At 42.6% G+C, this 20,599-nt stretch overlaps 1 protein-coding gene across 1 annotated transcript in view; it reads right to left on the minus strand.

Annotated features, from left to right (window-relative positions):
* LOC122798638 (zinc finger protein 729-like) overlaps positions 1-20,599 on the minus strand; it is a 379,227-nt gene that overhangs the window by 176,161 nt on the left and 182,467 nt on the right. The window contains exon 2 of the mRNA XM_044067723.1: positions 12,819-12,938. Within this exon, the coding sequence (XP_043923658.1) occupies positions 12,819-12,938 (120 nt within the window). The remainder of the gene's footprint in view (positions 1-12,818; positions 12,939-20,599) is intronic.

Here is a 20,599-nt window from a genome sequence, read left to right on the forward strand (position 1 = left end):
AGTCCTTCCGTGTTGGCCTGTACCTCCGAGAAATATATACCGAACAAGAGAGGTCCCAGGACTGAGCCTTGTGGGATGCCACTTGTAACTGGTTTGGAGTCTGACTTGGCTCCAGCAATTCTAACCATGTGGGTTCTGTCCTTGAGCCAGTTTGCAACCCATCTAGTGACATAGGGGTTCATATTTAAGCTGGTGAGCTTATCTATAATGCCCAAGTGGGGTATTGTATCAAAGGCTTTTGCGAGGTCCAGGTAGGCTGTGTGGACCACCTTCCCCTCGTCAATGGCCTTGGTGACTGTTTCAAAGAAATCGACCAGGTTTAAGAGGCAGGATCTGCCCCTTAACAAAGCCGAACTGGTTAGGATCCAGTGTCTGTAGGTCCCCAATATCTTTATTTATGAGGTCCATGATGATCCTTTCCATAGCTTTTCAGACCAAGCTAGTCAGGCTTATGGGGCGATAGTTTCCAGGATCCGTTGAGGCACTACCTTTGTGGAGAGGGCCACTGTTGCTGTACGCCACTCTTTGGGTACATATCCTGTAGTAAGGCTGAGATTGAACAGTAGTTTTATGTTTGGGTTTAGCTCTTCTTGGAGTTCATGTAGGATGCAGCCCGGGACACCGTCTGGTCCCATTGATGCTGTGTTTTTTGCTTTGGAGAGGGCGGCTCTTACCTGAGCATCTGAGATGTCAGAAGGGCAGCACTCTGCTGGGATAGATATTTGCCCTTTGGTGGGGTGAGAAGTTTGCGCTGAACCTGTCAGCTAGGATGTTGGCAATGTCTGTGGGTTCGTGTATTTTTGTCATTTTGGACTAATTCTGAGCATATCTGGGAATTCCCACCCAGGTTCCTAACATAACTAAAGAAAGCCTTGTGATCATCCTTAGTGTCCTGTGCAATTTTTCTCTCGAAGCTGGCCTTAGACGATTTTATGAGTGCCCGTAGTTTTTTGCTAATACTGATCAGAGATGCCTTCCCTTTGGGATTTTGCTCTATCATGTAGTAGCTTCCTCCTTCTATTGTATAGTTTGTTTATGGTTGGGGTCCACCAGACAGGACGCCTGCCTTTGGAGGATTGGGTCTTGGTTTTATTTGGGATTGCATGATCCATGCATTCCTGAAGGTGTTCATAGAATGCGTTTATAAAGGATTCTGCGGTCTGGGCCATATTTTCCACAGGCCCGGGGGCTTTGAAGGATTCCACCTCGGTTTTGAGGAGTGTGAAATTTGCTTTAGAGATGTGCAATGTAGAAGGCTTTCCTTACCATTGTGGAAACTTGGTTTTCGAAGTTCAGAATGCCATCTACCCATGTTCCCAGATCTCGCACCACTGGGTTTGAACTTGGGGGGGGTGCTGTCAATACTATAATTAGCAGGGAATTCTGCTTTGCTAAAGGGGATAACAATGCACTTTTTTGCATTTAGCTTTAGTCCATGGTTTTGGCACCCATCATTTGCCAGTGTTATTCCCTCCTGTAATATGTTAACATCATTGGAGGACTCAATGACTGCACCCAATTTGCAATCATCAGTGAACTTGTTAAGCCAAAGGCTGTCTACTTTAGCCTGGACTTCCGAGAAACAGATTCCAAACAGTAAGAGGCCAGCACAGATCCTTGTGGTATGCCACTGGTGACAGGTACTCTGGTAGAGGTGGAATCACCAACTTGGACAGTAAGTGTTTTGTCAGTGAGCCAACTGGCACAAGGGTTAATCCTCAGCTGGGAGAGTTTCTTAATGATACCCAAGTGGAGGACTGCGTCAAAAGCCTTGGGTATATCAAGATAGGTAGTATGCACTCTCTTACCTTCATCTAAGGCTTTGGTGACTTTCTCGATGAAGTCTACCAGGTTTAATAAGCATACCCTTAATAAAATGATACTGGGTCGGGTTTAGAGTTTGAAGGTCACCTATGTCCTCATTGATAAGGTCCATGATAATTCTTTCCACGGCCTTGCAGATGAGGCTGGCTAGACTTATGGGTTTACAGTTACCAGGGTCGGTTGATAGCCCCTGTCTGTGCAAAGGGACTACTGTTGCTGTTCTCCACTCTACTGGAACAAAGCCAATTTTCAGGCTATGGTTAAAGAGAACATCAAGTGGGTCCACAAGGTCCTGTTTTAGATTGCTTAATAAGCAAAGTACAGTTTTGTACCTACCATAAATGTAGATGTCCGAGAGGTATGCATCTGCAGTCCTAACAAATGGGTTGTCCTGGCCTCAGGCAGCCCTTCGGTCGGCCGGATTCCAAAGTCTGGGTCTGGCCTCGGCTGATGTCGCACTTCACCCGACGTCATAGCTGCAGTTCAGCGGGTATAAAGGCATCAGCCGACGCCATTTTCCTCAGTGTTTCTTGCCCCAGATGCCAGGTGCCCTCTAGGAAGTTTAAATTTGGATAAATGCAAATAATTCCAAACAATAGAGAGCAAATAGAAATAAACATGTATATACATATATACAAACAAATACACCATAATAGATTCCCCCAGCTAGCTACAAGATGGGCAATTACCCTAGGAGTACCACAGAGGGGAAGGAGGGTGAGTAATCTGACTGCAGATGCATACCTCTCGGACATCTACATTTATGGTAGGTACAAAACTGTACTATGTCCTTCAAGGATGCATCTGCAGTCCTAATAAATGGGTAGAATACCATAGCCAAACTGGGGGAGGAGGCACTAAGGAGGCACTAAGAGTTTATGGTGTAGTTAAGATCCCTTGCAAAACAGCAGTGGCAAAACCTGCTCGGGATCTGGAGTATAAAGGTAGATTATAATGCTTGGCAAATGTATGCACGGAGCTCCAAGTAGCAGCCTCTAAAATGCCTTTGGTAGCCACTCCTCGTAGGAAAGCTGTAGTAGTGGCTGTAGCCCTTGTGGAGTGAGGTCTGATGTTTTCTGGAGTTGCCTTTCCATGAAAAGAGTAACAAAATCTAATGCAATTTCCTATCCATTTTGAGATTGTCTGTTTTGAAATTGCTTTTCCTTCCATTCCTGTTGCATATGCTACCAGAAGCTGGTCAGTTTTTCTATTGTTCTTGGTTCTGTCCAGGTAGTAGCGCAATTGTCTGTGTACATCCAAAGTATGCAGCAATCTTTCCCCCCTGTTCTGTGGGTTGGGGAAGAATGTTGGTAGGTGTATTGCTTGGTTTAATGATACCCTGGAGACCACCTTTGGCATAAAGGTAGGATTAGTTCTCATGGACACTCTATCCTGATGGAAGATAAGGAAGGGTTGTACTGCCATCAATGCCTGTAATTCAGAAACCCTTCTAGCTGAAGTGATTGCAAGCAGGAATGCAGTTTTCCAAGATAAGTACTGTAATTCTGCTGTTGCTGCTGTTTCAAAAGGGGGAAGTGTTAACTTTTCTAACACAAAGTTCAAGTCCCATGTAGGCAATGGTGGTTTCCTTGGTGGCTTTACATTTTTAATTCCTCTGAGAAACTGCCTGAGTAAAGGTTGAGAAAAGACTGGAGGATCCATGTTGTATTCTGCTGAAATTGCTGATGCATGAATCTTAATGGTGGAGTAAGACAGACCATTGTGGAAAAGCTCTGCTAAGTATTCCAGGATGTTAGCTATGTTTGCCAATGATGCATCTAATCCTTTTGTTTCACTCCAAATGAGATATCTTTTCCATTTTGCTGAATAAGTTTTCCTTGTTGAGGGTCTGCGAGCCTCCAAGATAATGTCTTTAACCCTTTGAGATAAATCTGGGTTATTTTGCCTTATGTAATGTTCCAAGCAGCTAGTTGTAGTGTTTTCAAGTTTGGATGCAAGATTTTGAAGTTGTTCTGTGTTAGCAGTAGAGGTAGTTGGGGTAGAGGCCATGCGTGTTCCCGGGACATACTCCTCAGTAGTGGGTACCAATGTTGTCTCGGCCAGTCTGGAGCTATCAAGATGGCCCTCGGGTGTTCTTCTTTGATCTTCAGCAGCACTTTGTGCATCAAAGGAAGAGGTGGGAATGCATATGCTGTCAGGTTTTCCCAACTGAAAGATAGGGAGTCCACCCTCCAAGCAAGTGGGTGGTATGTCCTTGTGCAGAATTTCTTCAATTGGTGGTTGTGTGGGGACGCGAACAGGTCTATTTCTGGCAGTCCCCATTTCCTTGTGATGGTTTTGAAGATGTCTGGATGCAGCATCCATTCTTGGGCATCCGTGGTGGTTCTGCTTAAGATGTCTGCTAGTATGTTTTCTTTTCCTGGCACAAATATGGCCTGGAGCTGAATGTTGAAGCTCAGGGCCAAATTCCAGAGGTCCACTGCCATCCGGCATAGAGGATAAGAATGTGTGCCTCCCTGCTTGTTGATATACCACATAACTGTGGTGTTGTCCGTCCTTATCAGCAAATGACCCTGTTGAAGGAATGGTCTGAATGTCTGGATTGCCTGTTTTACTGCCAGCATCTCTTTTTGATTTATGTGTAGGTTCATCTGGTCTTGAGTCCATAAGCCTTGTATGCACTTGTCCACCATGTGTGCCCCCCAACCGAGGTCTGAGGCGTTCGTGGTGATAGTCTGGCTTGGGTGAGGCCTGTGGAAGGGCAGTTCTTTGTTCAATTGACAGGCCTGGGCCCACCACTGGAATTCTTGTTTTAGGCATGGAATTATTGGAATTTGGGTTTCTAGGCTGTGCTTGTGCTGAGACCATAAATTCCTCAGATACCATTGCAACTTCCGCATATGTAGTCTGGCATGTGGAATTAATATTATGCAGGATGCCATGTAACCCAGGGCTTGCAGTATTTTCCTTGCTGTAAGCTGGTTCTGCGTTGTCAATGCCATGAAATAGAGTGGTAGCTGCTTCTGTTTTTCTGCTGTGAGGAATGCCATCTGGTTTGATGTGTCCAGTTCTGCACCCAAGAAGGTTATCCTTTGGGATGGTATCAGCCTTGACTTTTTTGTGTTGACTGTGTATCCCAGGGCTTGCAGCAGGTGAACAACCTTTTCAAATCTTTTATTAATTTGTCCTTGCTGTCCGCTTGTAACAGGCAGTCGTCCAGGTATGGATAAATTTGAATTCCCTGGAGCCTGCAATGAGCAATTACTGATGCCAGGCATTTTGTGAATACTCTGGGCGCAGTAGATAAGCCAAAAGGCAATGCTGAGAATTGATAATGCTCTGATCCTGCAAGAAATCTGAGGTATCTTCTGCAATTTGGTCGTATGGGGACGTGCAGGTATGCCTCCTTGAGATCCAGAGTCACCAGCCAAGACTCCTTGCCCAGCATGGGAATAAGCTGCTGTAGGGTCAGCATCTTGAATTTTGAAACAATGAGATATGTGTTTAGAGTGGACAGGTCGAGGATAGGTCTCCATTGATTTTCCTTTCTTGGTACCAGGAAAAGCCTTGAATAAAAGCCTTGTCCTTGTTCCAAGGCCGGTACCTTTTCTATAGCTCTCATCCTTAGTAAGTGGTCTATTTGCTGTAGAGCTTTCGTCCTTTGGTTTGGAGGTAGGTTTGGCATTCCTCTCTTTCTTGGAAGAGTATGGAAGTGAAACCTGTAGCCTTTGTCTATAGTCTGTAAAATCCATTTGTCTCCTGTAATGTAATGCCAATTTACTGAAAATAAGGCTAGCTTTCCGCCCAAGGGTGCTCCCAGTTGTTCCCTGGTAGGCGGTTTCAGAGCCAAGTCACTGTGATTGTCCTGTGGAAGTGGTAGTGGCTGGATCTGTGGCAGTACTTCTCTGGCTGTTGGGCTGCCACTGACATCCCCTGTAGGCACCTCTGGATTGACCTCTGCCTCTAGGGCGTCTATTTCTGCTTCTCTGTGCTCTGGTGGTTTCTGGAAAGGACCAATTCTTGGAAGGCCAGTTCCTACTAAATCTCGGAGGCTGGACCTGTAAGAAATCCTTTACTGTCTGGACAGATTTAGCTTTTTCTTCCACCTTCTTCAACACTTGCTGTGCAGGGGAACCAAACAAACTGTGCTTTTCCATGGGAGCATCCAGAAGTTTTGACTTTACATGGTCTGGTAAGGATTGCTCTTTTAACCATGCATGCCTTCTGATCACTGTACCAGTCATAGCTGATCTAAGGGAAGCCTCCAGTGCATCATAGCTGCATTTTAAGGAATGATTACTGACCTGCTGAGTGTTATACACCAAATCCTGAAGGGACTTGCGGTCTAAAGGCTCAGGCGAGGACAGTTTTTTAGTGAGCTGATCTAACAGAAATTCCTGATACTGAATCATGTGGAATTGACAGTTTAAGGCCCTAGCCGAAAGAGTAGCAGAAGTATAAACTTTTTTACCCCATCTCTCCAATGCCCTAGATTCTCTTTCAGAGGGGAGGGGTTTTTTGGCAGAGGCAGTTGCTACAGCTTTGGGGCCCTGTGAAATAGTTTCAGGATCTGCTATAGGAGCCTTATACAAATGATAATGTGTGTCCGGAACCCTGTAGTATCTGTCGGGCTTAGCAGGGGCCGGAGGCAGTGAGTCAGGGGCAGTACAAGCATCATTAAATGCATAATCCACAACTGTAAGTACTGGAGGAATAGCTAAAGGCCTATGCTGAGGTAAATGTAAAAAGGTCCTAAGCCTTTTCCTAGAGTCTGAAAAATCCTGGCCCTGCCATTGAAATTGTTCCCTCATAGCATGCAAGGTTTCCCCCAAAAGAAAATTCCTCAGGAGGAGAGGCAGAAGGTATGGAATCCTCTGCATCAGAGTCCTCATATGGAGAATAAGGGCCTTCTGGAGGATTTGTATTTTCTGAATCATCAGAGGAGTAATCTGAAGAAACTGGCTCAGGGGGCTCCGCTCTAGGTCTCTTCTCTGGAGGTGGGTGAGAGGCCCTGTCAGGGTGAGACTGGGTTCCCCTGATCAAAGAAATGAGATCCTCTGCTAGACTAAGCATTTGAGTATTAGTCCTAGGCCTGTGAGAGGGGGTTTTAGCAGGTACGGCCTTTGAAGATTTTGCTGCTTTGGCCCTGGCAAAAGCCTTAATTGACATGGATGCAGGGGGCCTAGCAGCTCCACGTGCAGGAGTAGATACATCTAAGGGGGTAGTATCTGATAAATCTTGAGAAACTGTAAGAGCAGGTGGATTTTCCATAGCAGATTCAGCCATGCTGGAAGAGGCCTCCGTAGTAGGAGGTATGCTTTCGGCTGAAGGAGGAACCGCGGACTCGGTTTCAGTCGAAACCGAGACACTCGCGGTTGGCTTAGCCGCGGTTTCGGCCGAAACCGCGGACCACGAGTGTCGGTCCTTTTCCTTACGCTTTTTAACTAAATGTAAAGTCGGAGTCTCCGACGGCATGATATAAGCAAAAGCGGAGCCGAAAAACTCCTCTGCAAACTCAGACCGACGTCTAAGTGTCCGTCGGTTGAAGGAAGCACAGGCTAGACAAGCTGCTACGTCGTGGTCTGGGCCTAAACAAGGTAGGCAGTAAGAGTGGAAATCTTTATGAGGTATTTGTTTCCCACAAGTTAAACAGTTATTCACTTTTTCTGACATCGGCTGAGGCAAGAAAGAGTCCCCAACGGGGTACTTAGCTTTTTAGAAGTCTTCGGTAGTAGTAATCTCTGGTTCTGACCGACCGGCACTTGCGAACAGCTTCTGCTTCGGGCGCCACGCGGCAAGAAAGACTGAGGAAAATGGGGTCAGCTGATGCCTTTATACCCGCTGAACTGCAGCTATGACGTCGTGTGAAGTGTGACATCAGCCGAGGCCAGACCCAGACTTTGGAATCCGGCCGACCGAAGGGCTGCCTGAGGCCAGGACAACCCATTTGTTAGGACTGCAGATGCATCCTTGAAGGACATCCTGGCATGTTATCTGGTCCCACTGAGGTTGTGTTTTTGGCCTTGGAGAGTGCAGATCTGACCTGATCTCTACAGATACTAGTCAGACGCTGGTGTCAGGTATGCTCTAAGGTATGGCTGGTGAGGACAGGAGGATGAAGTTTGCACCAAATCTGTCAGCTAGTAAGTTGCTAATTTCTTCCAGTATAGTATGAGTGGTGCCATCTACTACCAGTTCGGCACATAGCTGGGCATTGTCTTTTAGTTTTTGGACGCAGTTAATGAATACCTTATACTTATCCTTAGCTAAGGATGCTATTTTACCTTTGTAATTAGCTTTAGAGGACTTTACAAGATTTCTGATTTGCTTGTTCAAGCTGGTGGAGGGAATTCTTCCTCTGCTGAGTCAATTCCCCCTTGTTCTTGGACATTGGTTTCTTCCTTTTGTTATATAATTTGTTTATACTTCAGGTCCACTAGGGTGCCTTGTTTTTAAGTTCATTGGTATTTACTAGGCTAATGGCCACAAGGGCCTTTTTAAGCCTAGCCATGAGTCTCAAATCTCTGACAAGTTCTAATACCCTTGATAAGTGTAAGCAAGGGTCTGGGAGATGAACCATTTACAGGTTACCCGTTTGCGTTAGAGACATAGGTGCCAAACCAGGGATGAATTTCCGGTTTCCCATCCAATTGTCCAAGTTGCACTTGAACTGGGTTAGGGAGGACTGGGACAATCTGTTTTTAATCCAGTCAGGTACAGCTAAGTCTACACAGGTGCTTAAGTGTTTACAAAGGGCATTTGTGTACACCTCTGCATAGGAATCATTGTTGTCTGTGATTGCAGGGGGTATAAACCTTGGTAACCTGTAGCTTGGTTAGTTTTTTTGCTCCTGTGGTAGTGACAGGTTCAATAGTAGCTTCAGAGGAGACTGATTTATGGTCTGACGTTACCAGGGAAGGTATCATACAGGGACGTGTGCAGTGACTCCCCCATGTTGGTGAGTACTAAGTGTAGCACATTTGCGCCCCTTGTGGTGGTGCAGGCTATCTAAAGTCTAGGTGAACATGTTCATGCTCATGTATGTCACCTAGTCGATGGGAGGATAGTTGAAATCTCCCATGACTAACGTGCTGGGCTGTATGGCAAGTGATTCAAGTCCAGATAGGCTGTGTGCTTTTCTTGGTTCATGGTGGGGGACCTATACCTAGCAGTGATGTGGTACATTATTATGCCTATAGTTAATTGGGCATGGAGTAAATCAAGAGAGTCATGCTGTTTGACGAGTCTCAAGGTGTACTTGGCTTTAATGAAGATGGATAACACCTCCACTTTTGGTTCTTTCATGCTCATTTTGAGGTCTGAATGTGTTGAAGGCATTAGGGCCTTGCATGGCCTGGATGCTCTCCGCGGCCTTGAACCATGTCTGAGTGACTGCACAGACATCAGCACCTTCCAAGGTGAGGAGTGCTTCCAGGGAGTGCAGCTTTATGTTCAGACTCCTAGCATCAAGCTGCAGAATCTTGAGTTTGTCTTCAGTGGATTTTGTTACATCACAAATGTTGTTGTTTTGACATTGCCTAAAAAGGCACTATGGGGGAGTCAAGCGTCTTTGCCAGTATCCAAACGCCTAAAGGAAATGGGTGCAGACCATGTCTGGCAAAGCAGCATGGCTTATCAACCATGTCTTCCCAGGCTGACAGAAACTGGATCCCCCTGGAGTGATACCATAAGCTTAGCCAATTGTTGAAGTCAATCATTTTTTGTGGCATCATCCTGGGTGAAGGTAGAATGCTGCTTAGGGCTAGAGTCATAACTGCCTGAGGCATACAATCTGACTTTTCAGTCATGTCTCTCTTCATATAGTCCTGACAGGTACGTCTCAAGTCATTCACCCCACCATGGACTATGACAGAGTCATAGCTGTACTTGTTGAGTGACTGAGTGCATGTGTGATTTGACAGATCCTGGCACCAGACATCTGTGTGTCTCTCTATGGAATTGCCTATGACCAAGACATTAGATTTTGAAGTGCTTTGCCTTAGGGGCTTATTGGCTGAGACACTGGTGTATGTGTTATGTGTAGTGGTTTCCATATGCATAGCAGGGTGTGCAAGTGTTTACATTTGGGAGGTCTCTGACCTTCTGGTAGGTTTCTAGTGTGAACCTCTGCGTATGAGGGTTTATGTTCCATGACCTCATTTTGTGCGAGAGGTGAAGTGTGTGTGCTGACAATCCATTTGATATCTGGTTTGTTGTTACATGAGAGAATTAATTCCAATTTCATAGTGTAATTAAATCTCTCACATAGGGTATATGTTTGTTTTAGGAGTAAGTGGTTGTCAGTATACACGAGGCAAATACTACATTGCCTCAAGATGCCCATGTCAATCAGGCTGGCTGGTGAAATAATGGGAAACTGCTCATCCATTACAGCAGGTTTTTACTGCATGTACTATTAGGGAAGGGACTGGGCTAGCTTCACCAGTTTTTGCACTAGGACTAACAAAGTTGCTTGTTCTACTGAAGGCTATAGATGAGAAGTGTGGCAATGCTGCTCAGTGTGTCCGGAGTCCAGTAAGGAAGCTTGGGAGGGCTCCACTGACATGTCTAGGGAAAATCTGAGTTTCAAGGTGTTTGCTTCTATACAGGGCACCGCTAACCCTGTTGTATGGTGTGCTGCAGCAGCAAACGCGAGGGTTAAATACAGGTGAAATTCTGACACTTTTAAACTAATCTACCAATAGGAAAGCACACAGTGAATCTTTCTCCAGCAGTCCCCAGGTCAGACAAGGGTGGATTCACACTCTTCTGCCACAAGGGTGCAAGGGAACCCTACTTAACGCAAGATGGCTGGTTTAGTGTTCAAGTGTATCAGATTCAGCAGGTCTGAATCCAGTCCATGCTATCTAGGTATCAGAACAGTGCATATCAAGTGCAGAGAAGTACAAAAAATACTTGGGGCCCTTTTGTTTGTTTCCCATCTCAGACAGACCAGATAAGCACCTACTGCCACTAAATTAACAATCCCAGTCCTCCCAATGCAGAAGCACAACAAATGAGTGTTCAGAGTGAAATGCTACCACAAACAAACTTAAACAGTACAAAATGCTACCACAAACAAAGATACAGATACAACAGTGTACTTTAAACAGCTTATAGAAGTGTGACTATTCAATAAAAGTAGTCCACTTTGAATAAATGAGCCAACTGTACAGAATTTATCTTCTTCTTCTGGCTTTTTCCCGGTTAGGGGTCGCCACAGCGGATCACCTGTCCGCACATGATTGGCAGTGGAGTTTTACAGTGTCGAGGTGCCAGCCCGGAGCCCAACCTTCCACAGAAGGTACACACATGCACACACTAGGGCCAATTTAGAGTGTCCAATTCACCTACAGCACTGTACAGAATTTATAAAGGCACTAAAAACAAAACAAGCCCTCCAGTCAATAAAACTACATTCAAAAATCTCAAGTGTTTCCTCAACTTCAACAGACCAGGCCACCTCCCAGTGCACTAGATGGAAAACCCACTGATCTCTTTTGTGTAAAAACAATTGTTTGCTGGAGTATAAAAATACAATACTTTATCCAACAGCTAGCTAGATCAAACATAACAGACAGTGGGAGGCAAAATGCGCTTTTTCAATATAAGCACAAGGAAAGGCAAATAAATAATTCAGGATTTCAACAGCAGTGTATAAAGGAAAGGCAAACAAATAATCTAGGATATCAACAGCAGTGCAGGAAAGGAAGAGCTTATTAAGCTCAATTTACAGTAGGGATGGGCAGCTTAAAATCACCAGGTTTAAAAAAGCAAGTCAATAAACAGAAGAATTGGTGGGAAACACAGCAAGGAATCACCAGCAGTGCTTTAGTTTATGCAGGCTTCACGTCTTTTAAAACTAAGACAGAGGCGAAGAATTTGCTGAGTATTTAGGTATCACTCAAGAGACAATTTAACCAATGAAAAAAACATGTGAAATGAGCAGCCTAGATAATGTGTCCACCTCTCATGTAGAATAAAAACACCAGGCCAAGCAGATTTCTTAAAACAGTAAACAAAATGGAGCAGTTATCAGAAAGCAGCTCTAAAAGGTCACAGGCAAAAAAAATATAGGTTTTCTCACCCAGTAGGGAATCAGTAGCAGTGATTTAGTTTATGCTGATTTCAAATCTTTTCAGCCAAACATAGGTTCATCTATCTTAAAGTTATGAATAGGAGGTTGCACACCACTTGTTTGCCAGATGGTGAATACTACAAGATGAGAAGCAAAGCACCAAAATGCAGTTGAATGAAGTGCAAGTGAATACACACCAGCGTCACACAACTCAGGCTGTTATACTGTGTGTCACCCTGTTCTCAGCCCTTGTTGGTAATGATCACCATGTAACAGCTCTCAGGCAAACTGAGGCATAGTGACTGAAGTTTCTGAAACTCTTTCTGTAGGAAATGGTCTGCTCTGGAATCGAAACCGTCTATCCTGCTGAAGTAGGTACAGACTCTGCACAAGTCTGATTTGTTACAATCCATAAATACTCCAGACTTTTATCCGTTTGGTTAATACTACTAAAAGCGCAAGTATAAAATATCTTCAATTAATCTTTATTTCTATATTTTAGTCAACCCAGTATTATGATCTCTGATAAAAAAAAAAAAGTGTCACAAAAAATAAAATAAGCCTGTACTCGCCAAGGCAAGTTCAGAATACAAGTACAGACAGTCAAGAGTCACTGCATTAGTGAAGGTCATGACCTGCCCTTTATACCACCTTGAATGTAACTCAGTCATCCCCAGCTATCCACGTCACTGGAATAAGCTGATGCATATTTTACCTAATATTTTTTCATCCCAGCTGACACCAAGCTAAACTTCTCTTGTTTTGTATGTATTCCATCTATGTTTTTTCTTCTAGACTACATCACTACGCTGTTAATATATTGCTTTAATGCAACTAATTTTAGTCTGTCCATAAAAAAGGTGTGAATTAACACAAGGCGTGAAAGTGGCACCAAAGCATATACTGAGTTAATTCCATACAAAATACGAGAAATCATAACCACAGACGTACTTACTGTTGAACACAGTAGCGAGATCCTCCTTCAGCTGTTCCGTTTCCTCCTGCTTCACATTCACAAGAAGTACCTCACTCCTCTCTATCAGAGATAATAGGTCCCCTTCTGGTATTTCATATCCTGCATATCCATAACAAACAAAAACATGTTATGAAATGTTTTAATTTCCAAGTGAACCATGCTAAATCTAACAAAACATCTTCATGGCAAAGTCTTTTTCAGACACAAGCAATGCAAGTTAAGGTAATCACAGCATTCTTCTAGGGATCCCACTCAGTACAAAAGGCACAATACAAACACAATGAAAACATAGCAACAAATTGTAAATATAAAGCATCTCTAACATATTTAGATATGAGCAGAATCAGTTTTGTCAGCTTACATCTGTGGAACTATTCTCAATAGACATCTGAAAAAAAAACATTGTAAGTTTCTGCAAATAACATGCTGGGTAACCCTAGAGTGGAAACACTTGAATACAATTCAATACTGTTCTTTGTCTTTTCCATTGGCCATCAGAAATCATGCTTTCAGTATTCTAATTGTGAAATTATGTTAATGACAGACAACCTTGTGAAAAGGGAAATACGGATCTCTACATTCAACACTGTCAGATGGTAGAATAATGTGGCTTGAAAACAGAACAACTAGTCACCATCCCCACAAGAGGTGAAAACATACTTGATCTCATCATCACGAACATGGGATCAAAATGTTCAACACCGGAAGTATACCCCTCACTGGTGAGATCAGATCATAAACTAATCTCGCTGGAGGTCCTCATCCCGCCCCCACCTGAAACAAAAAAGACCACAGTGAAAAACTTCTCAAAAGCCGATTTCACACTTCTAAAAACTAGTGTGGTCTCCTTTAAGGCCCCTGAGCCAGTGGTAAACATTACTCAAACCGCTGAATCACTTACAAATGCCTTCTACCAGCACCTACAGGACTGCATGGATCAGGCAATCCCAAACAAAACTAAGACTCTCTGTACCAAAGGCAAGCATCCAGTCTGGTGGACCCCAGCCATAAACAAGCTCTACAACAAAAGGAGGAAGCTACTACAAGATAGAGCAAAATCCTTGAAAGGTAAGACACCTTTGATCATTAGAAGTAAAAAACTAAGAGCTCTCATAAAATCATCAAAGGCAAATTTTGAGAGAAAAATCGCCAAGGACTCTAAAGACGATCATAAGGCCTTCTTTAGCTATGTTAGAAACCTGGGAGGAAACTCCCAGATATGCTCAGAATTAGTTCAAAATGATGTGAAAATTACTGAACCTACACACATTGCTAACATACTGGCTGACAGGTTCAGTGCAAACTCCCCCCCCCTCCCCGCCAAAAGGAGAGATATCTATTCCAGAGGATTGTAGCCCCCCAAACATCTCCAACGCCCAGGTGAGAACTGCCCTCACTAAGGCAAAAACACAGCATCCATGGGACCGGATGGTGTCCCCGGCTGTGTGCTTCATGAACTCAACGAGAATTAAACCCACAGTTAGGACAGCTGTTTAATCTTAGCCTCACCTCAGGATACGTACCCAAGGAGTGGCGCCGGCGACTGTGGTCCCACTTCATAAGGCGGTGCCTCCACAGACCCTGGAAATTACGCCCCATTAGCTTGACAAGCCTTATCTGCAAAGCCATGGAGAGGATCATAATGGAACTCATAAATAAAGACATAGGGAACTTGCAGACTTTGGATCCAACCCAGTTTGGCTTTGTCAAAGGCAGATCCTGCCTCTTAAACTTGGTTGACTTTTTGAGACAGTCACCAAGGCCATTGATGAGGAAAGGCAGTCCATACAGCCTACCTCGACCTGGCAAAGGCCTTGACACAATACCCCACTCAGGTATCATCGAAAAACTCATCAGCTTGAATGTAAACCCATACATCACAAGATGGGTTGCAAACTGGCTACGCGACAGAACCCACAGGGTCATAGTTGCTGGAGCCATGTCAGACTCAAAGCCTGTCACAAGTGGTGTCCCACAGGGCTCAGTCCTGGGTCCACTCTTGTTCGGCATCTACTTTTCTGAAGTACAAGCAAACACAGGAGGGTTATGGCTGACAAAGTTTGCAGATGACTGCAAACTGGGCGCCATAGTCGAAAACACATCTGACACAGATATCCTCCAGAAGGGCCTCACAGAAAAGGATAACTGGTGCCAGAGCCATGGCCTGAAGTTAAACGCCAAAGAATGCATAGTCATACCCTTTGGGAAAAACAAGGTTACCCCTAGCTACCATATAGGTGACAATCCACTGAGCACAGAAAAAGTCATCAGGGATCTGGGGACCCAAGTTGACAGTAGTCTTTCGATTGACACTCATGTTGCTAAAGTTGTTAGGAAATCCTTCGATATCGCCCACCTGATCATGGATGGCTTCTCATCTAGATCATCGGAGGTCATGGTCCCCTGTACTCATCACTCATTAGACCTATGATTGAGTACAATGCACCGTTCGGAATGTATCTGACCAGACACCTGATGCAGCTTGAAAGGCCCCAAAAGTTCCTCACCAAAAGGATAAAGGGTCTCAAAAATATGTCTTATGCTGCCCGACTGAAAGAACTCCAGCTTTATTCAGTCTCATACCGCTTGCTCAGAGGTGAACTGTGCCTGACATATAAGGCCATGTCAAACCCAGATTTGATGAATATGCTTCACCTCAAAAAATCTAGATCCCTCAGAACCACAAGGGCGGGAGACTTAAACCTTGACACGGTTATAAATAGAACGTGCTGGAGGGACAGATTCATCACCCAGAGACTCCCTATGCTGTGGAACAAAATCCCGGTACATGTGAGGCAGAGCACCTCGCTGGCCTTGTTCAAGAGCAATCTTGACCAATGGATGGGAGATCGCAGATATACCCCAGGGATTACTTCAGTGTCACTGCTTGACAGAGGCACAGAAAAATGATAGGCATAGTTTTTATTCAAACTAAAGGGGTGGCGAAAGCCACATAACTATGGGCTAGGCTTATAAATGCCCTTGGGCAGATAGCCTAGTATGAACCTATGAACCTAAGCACTGCTTAAATTCATAAGCTACAACATTTCATTTATTTGGTGCTTGCTCACTGGGTGGGTGGTCTGATTCAAATGGACACCTTTTAACATATCTCTCGGTCTCCGAGTATTAAAACTCATAGCACTGTGGTCTTTAAAAGCCATAGCAGAGAGTTAGATAAAGGAATGCTTCATTATTTTTCAGAGCAGAATGTGAATCCTACTAAGTTAGCTATCATATCTTTGCGTGCTCTTACTTTAGCTATTTAGGAAAGGATGTACTCTTAAACAGCGCAACATAATGAACAAGTCTGAGAATACTGTTACACCTAAATCATAGTAGGTGTGAGGTATGCGTTTTAGCCGTAAGCCAAACCGAAGGCAAATAATACAATAAAAGTAGTAACTGTTAAAACACAACGTATTGATTTTTATTTTACATTTGTTAATTGGGTAGGTGGTCTGGTCCAAGGACCCTTTTCAGCCATGACCTAGGCCAAACATGGCAACAATAAGGAATAGCTAATCTACAGTTCATATTGCACATTGAAGTTTACAGTATAAATACAGAAGTACAGTCTTAAGTAATAATGTCTGTAGTCTTGATCACTGAGCAACAAAACACTGCATTTAGTTAAACAAAACATCATTAGTTTTGAAGGTAGAGTACAAGAAAGTAATGCAGCACTTAACAAGACAAACGACCAAGATACTAAATGATAAACATATCTAACACATACTACAGTAACACTCGATGACTACATACTAAACTAAATTAAGAATACTAAACAAGTATTAGATACAAAACCGGCAGCACGTATTTTGTTACCCATGAATGGGGTAAAAAATATCCACCCTTATTAGGTATAGGGACTAGTATCAACAACGTACAACAGATAAGGGGGTTGCCCACATATCATAGTAGAGCATGTGTTCTCCAATATTCCCCTTACGTTAATTATATTAAAAATATAGTTAAACAGAATTGGAATATTTTGGTCGTTGACCAAGGAGTTATGGTGCTGCGGTAGCGTTGTCGCCTCACAGCAAGACGTTGTCGCGTTCGATTCTCAGCTAGAGCGTCTTCTGTGTGGAGGCATGCGTGAATGGGCGTGCCTTCGTTGAAGGTTGTGCGTCAGGGCTGGTAACTCAGCACGTAAAAATCCACTACCAAACATTAGTGGACCGGAGTTCCACTGTGGCAACCCCTAACCGGGATAAACCGAAAGACACAACAACAACCAAGGAGTTATGAATATAGTAGGTGAAAGTCCCAATGTTGTTCATTAAATCGGGTTTTACCTTAAAAGAATTTTAGAATGTGGAGTGAAACGTAGGAATGATACGAAGCTGAGAAAACACACCACTAAATGTGGATGTTGCAATCAATGTTCTCTAATATGGGAGACGCAAGGGGTGAAACTTGAGAACATTAATAAGACCTATGTACATTTCAGACAAGAGAATTGTAGTAGCAAATTTATTATTTATCTTGCTAAGTGTATGGTATGCCCTGCATACTATATAGGCAAGACAGAGCGTTTTTTTAAAAAGAGGATATACGATCATTTATATTAGGACTAAGGATGATAATAACGCTCTATTCAGACATATTAATCGATGTGGGAATACTCACAATTTTAAATTTGCTATTATTGATCATGTCTTAAATAGCCCCCAGGGTGGAAATATTAACGTATCTTTGGGTAAAAGGGAACTATATTGGCAGATACTTACAGATGCAAATAGAGAGCCTGGTTTGAATGATTTTATATCTATTAAACCTTTACTGCAGCTTGGTTAAGCTAGCAGACTATGTAGGTATACTTTTGTTAAATATTATATTATAGTTTCTCTGGATTTGATGAATGTATTTACCTTCTTAAATACATTTGAATGAACGTATATATTATAAATAGTTATTTATAATTAATTTGTTTCCGTTATTTATTAATTTATTATACTTTTAGCCTAAACAGTCGTGATGTATTAATTAATTAATGTTAATAGTATTACATGTTAAATGAAATATTCAGCTTCTCACTAGTATTTAGAAGATATTTTAGAAAGTATCTATTAGAATATTCTTTTAGCACATTTTTGTCGAATTTTTTAGCATTTTTAGTATGTATTTTATAGAATTTACTTTTGGAATACATTCTTCAGAGCATAGTATATGAATGTATTTTTAGTAAGTATTTTTTAGGTAGTTCATGTTTAGAACGTATTTATTAGTATTTTATTAATAGATGCACAATTGCAATATATGAATAATTTGTTGAACGATGATTGTCCATATTGCATGTAACTTCAGCAAATGCACAATTAAACTTGAAGTTCATATAAATTATTTCATTTTTAGTTAATGTTACTTTAAATTCTGAATGTGTTTTTGGCACCAAAATGTTTTTAAATATCAGACAGTTGGATATTAAAGTGTTCTGACGAAGTCCACTATTGTGTGGATGAAAGCGCTTAACAAGGATATGTTGTAATTTTTCTTTAATAAATTCAGAATTCACTTTATTTTAGTCCGAGCTTTGGCTTTACCTTAGGATTGAGTACATTACGCCATCCTGTCTCAGCACTTTGTGAATACTAAACAAGCCCATCATAGCTAAATTCTAGTAGCTAGTAATTACAAATATAGACATGCCAGTAAATTATGAATACTATACTTAAGCTGAACATAGTTAAATTCTAGTATTAAGAAATTGCACAGCTAAGGGTACCAAGTCAACACTCTTTTACTGCATACTAAACCAAGTTAAGTCATTAAACTTAAGATGAACACACATAAATTACAGTAGCAAGTACTTACACTGTTGATAACAGAATTACTGCCAAGAATGTAAATGCACATACTCACAAAACTAGTATATAAAACTAAACCTTTAATCCTTCTGGTATCATTGCATATACTGTTATGCCGAGTACAACCAGGTAGTTGTTAGTAGTTGGTCAAGTATTAAGTTACAAAGATTACTAAAAGAATATGGAGGAAACTTAAATATATAATCACAAGGAATAAATGTATTAACTAGGAAAAACACATAGTATGATCCCCTGCTAGTCATGGAACTACTTCAAAATGTGTCATTTTCAATGAAGCTGTTGATAACTTGAGGTCACTAGTAACATATAAAGGGTCTATATTAAATATTCAAACGCTTAAACGTTTGAATCACTAAAGATTGAACTTTAGTGATCGAATGCTTAAATGTTTGAATATTTTAAAAAATTTAAAAAAATCAAACAAAATGTAAAGTGTTTAAGCAGGGGGGGCAAGCCCCCCTGCACCCCACACCCCCCGCTACTTAAATATACCAACTCCTAGATCAATCTTCAGTGTGTTGCAGGTGCAGGGGGGCTTGTCCCCCTGCTTACACCCTTTAGTTTTCCTTTTTTGTTTTAATTTTTTTTTTTTAATTTTTTTAAATATTCAAACATTTAAGCATTCGATCACTAAAGTTCAATATTTAGTGATTCAAACGTTTAAGCATTCAAATATTTAATATAGACCCCATATAAATGCATGAGGTCACTAGTTGGTAACATATAAATGCATAAGGTCACCATTCACCAAAAACCCCAGGGAAGTTTGTAGCTGCCTCATGAACAGCCTAACAAACAAAATTTGCAAGTGCATCAGGAATCAACAACACGAGGGATTCGAAGCGCCTTACCTGGGACACCTATAACATGCTACCTTTCAGAGTCCTGGTGCAGAATAAGTTTACTGCACTGCAGGAAACTGAGTGGGAAATGGACACTTTCAGCACATCAACCAGACGAAAATGCCTCTCTGGTGGCAAGTAGGGATAAAGCCCAGATTATGGTCTAGATCAGTGGTCCCCAACCACCGGGCCATGGAGCATTAGTACCGGGCCATCAGGTAAGTATGTCTGTATGAGTGTGTTTATGTGTCTGTCTGCATGTGTGAGTGAATGCATACATAAAAGCAAAAGAATGTGCGCGTGTGTGTGTGTGTGTGTGTGTGTGTGTGTGTGTGTGTGTGTGTGTGTGTGTGTGTGTGTGAGATCATAAGAGTTAGAGCGATGTGTGAATGAATGCAGGTATGAATGAGAAAGTGACTGTGTGTGTATGTGTGAAATCGGGAGAGTGAGAGCGATGTATGAATGAATGCGTAAGTGGGTGTGTCGCGTGTGGGTGTGACAGACAGTGAAAGCGATATATAAATGAATGTGTAAGTGGGTGTGTGGCGTGTGGATGTGACAGTGAGAGCGATGTATGAATGAATGTGTAACTGTGTGTTTGGCACATGGGTGTGACAGATGTGTGCATGAATGCAGGTATGATTGAGAAAGTGACAGTGTGTGTGTGTATGTGTGAGAGCGATGTATGAATGAATGCGTACGTGGGTGTGTGGGTGTGACAGACAGAGCGATATGTGAATGAATGCAGGTATCAATGAGGATATGACTTGTGTATGTGTTTGATCGGAAGAGATAAGAGTGGTGTGTGAGTGAATGCAGGTATGAATGAGGGAGTGACTGTGTGTGAGAGATGGGAAAAAAGTGAGAGCGATGTGTGTGAGTGAATGCATGCATGAATGCAAGAAAGACTGTGTGTGTGGTATGGATGAAAGGTACACAAACCTCACTGCTGCTGCTGCTGCACACACACACACACACACACACACACACACACGCGCGCGCACGCACACACAAACACAGACACACACCATACCTCTCAACCTCTTAGTAGCGCAAAAAATCTGGACAAAGCCTAACAGAATAG

The sequence above is a fragment of the Protopterus annectens genome, chromosome 3.part1, assembly GCF_019279795.1.
Source record: "Protopterus annectens isolate FY-2018-M chromosome 3.part1, PAN1.0, whole genome shotgun sequence".
In the NCBI taxonomy this organism is placed as follows: Eukaryota; Metazoa; Chordata; order Ceratodontiformes; family Protopteridae; genus Protopterus; species Protopterus annectens.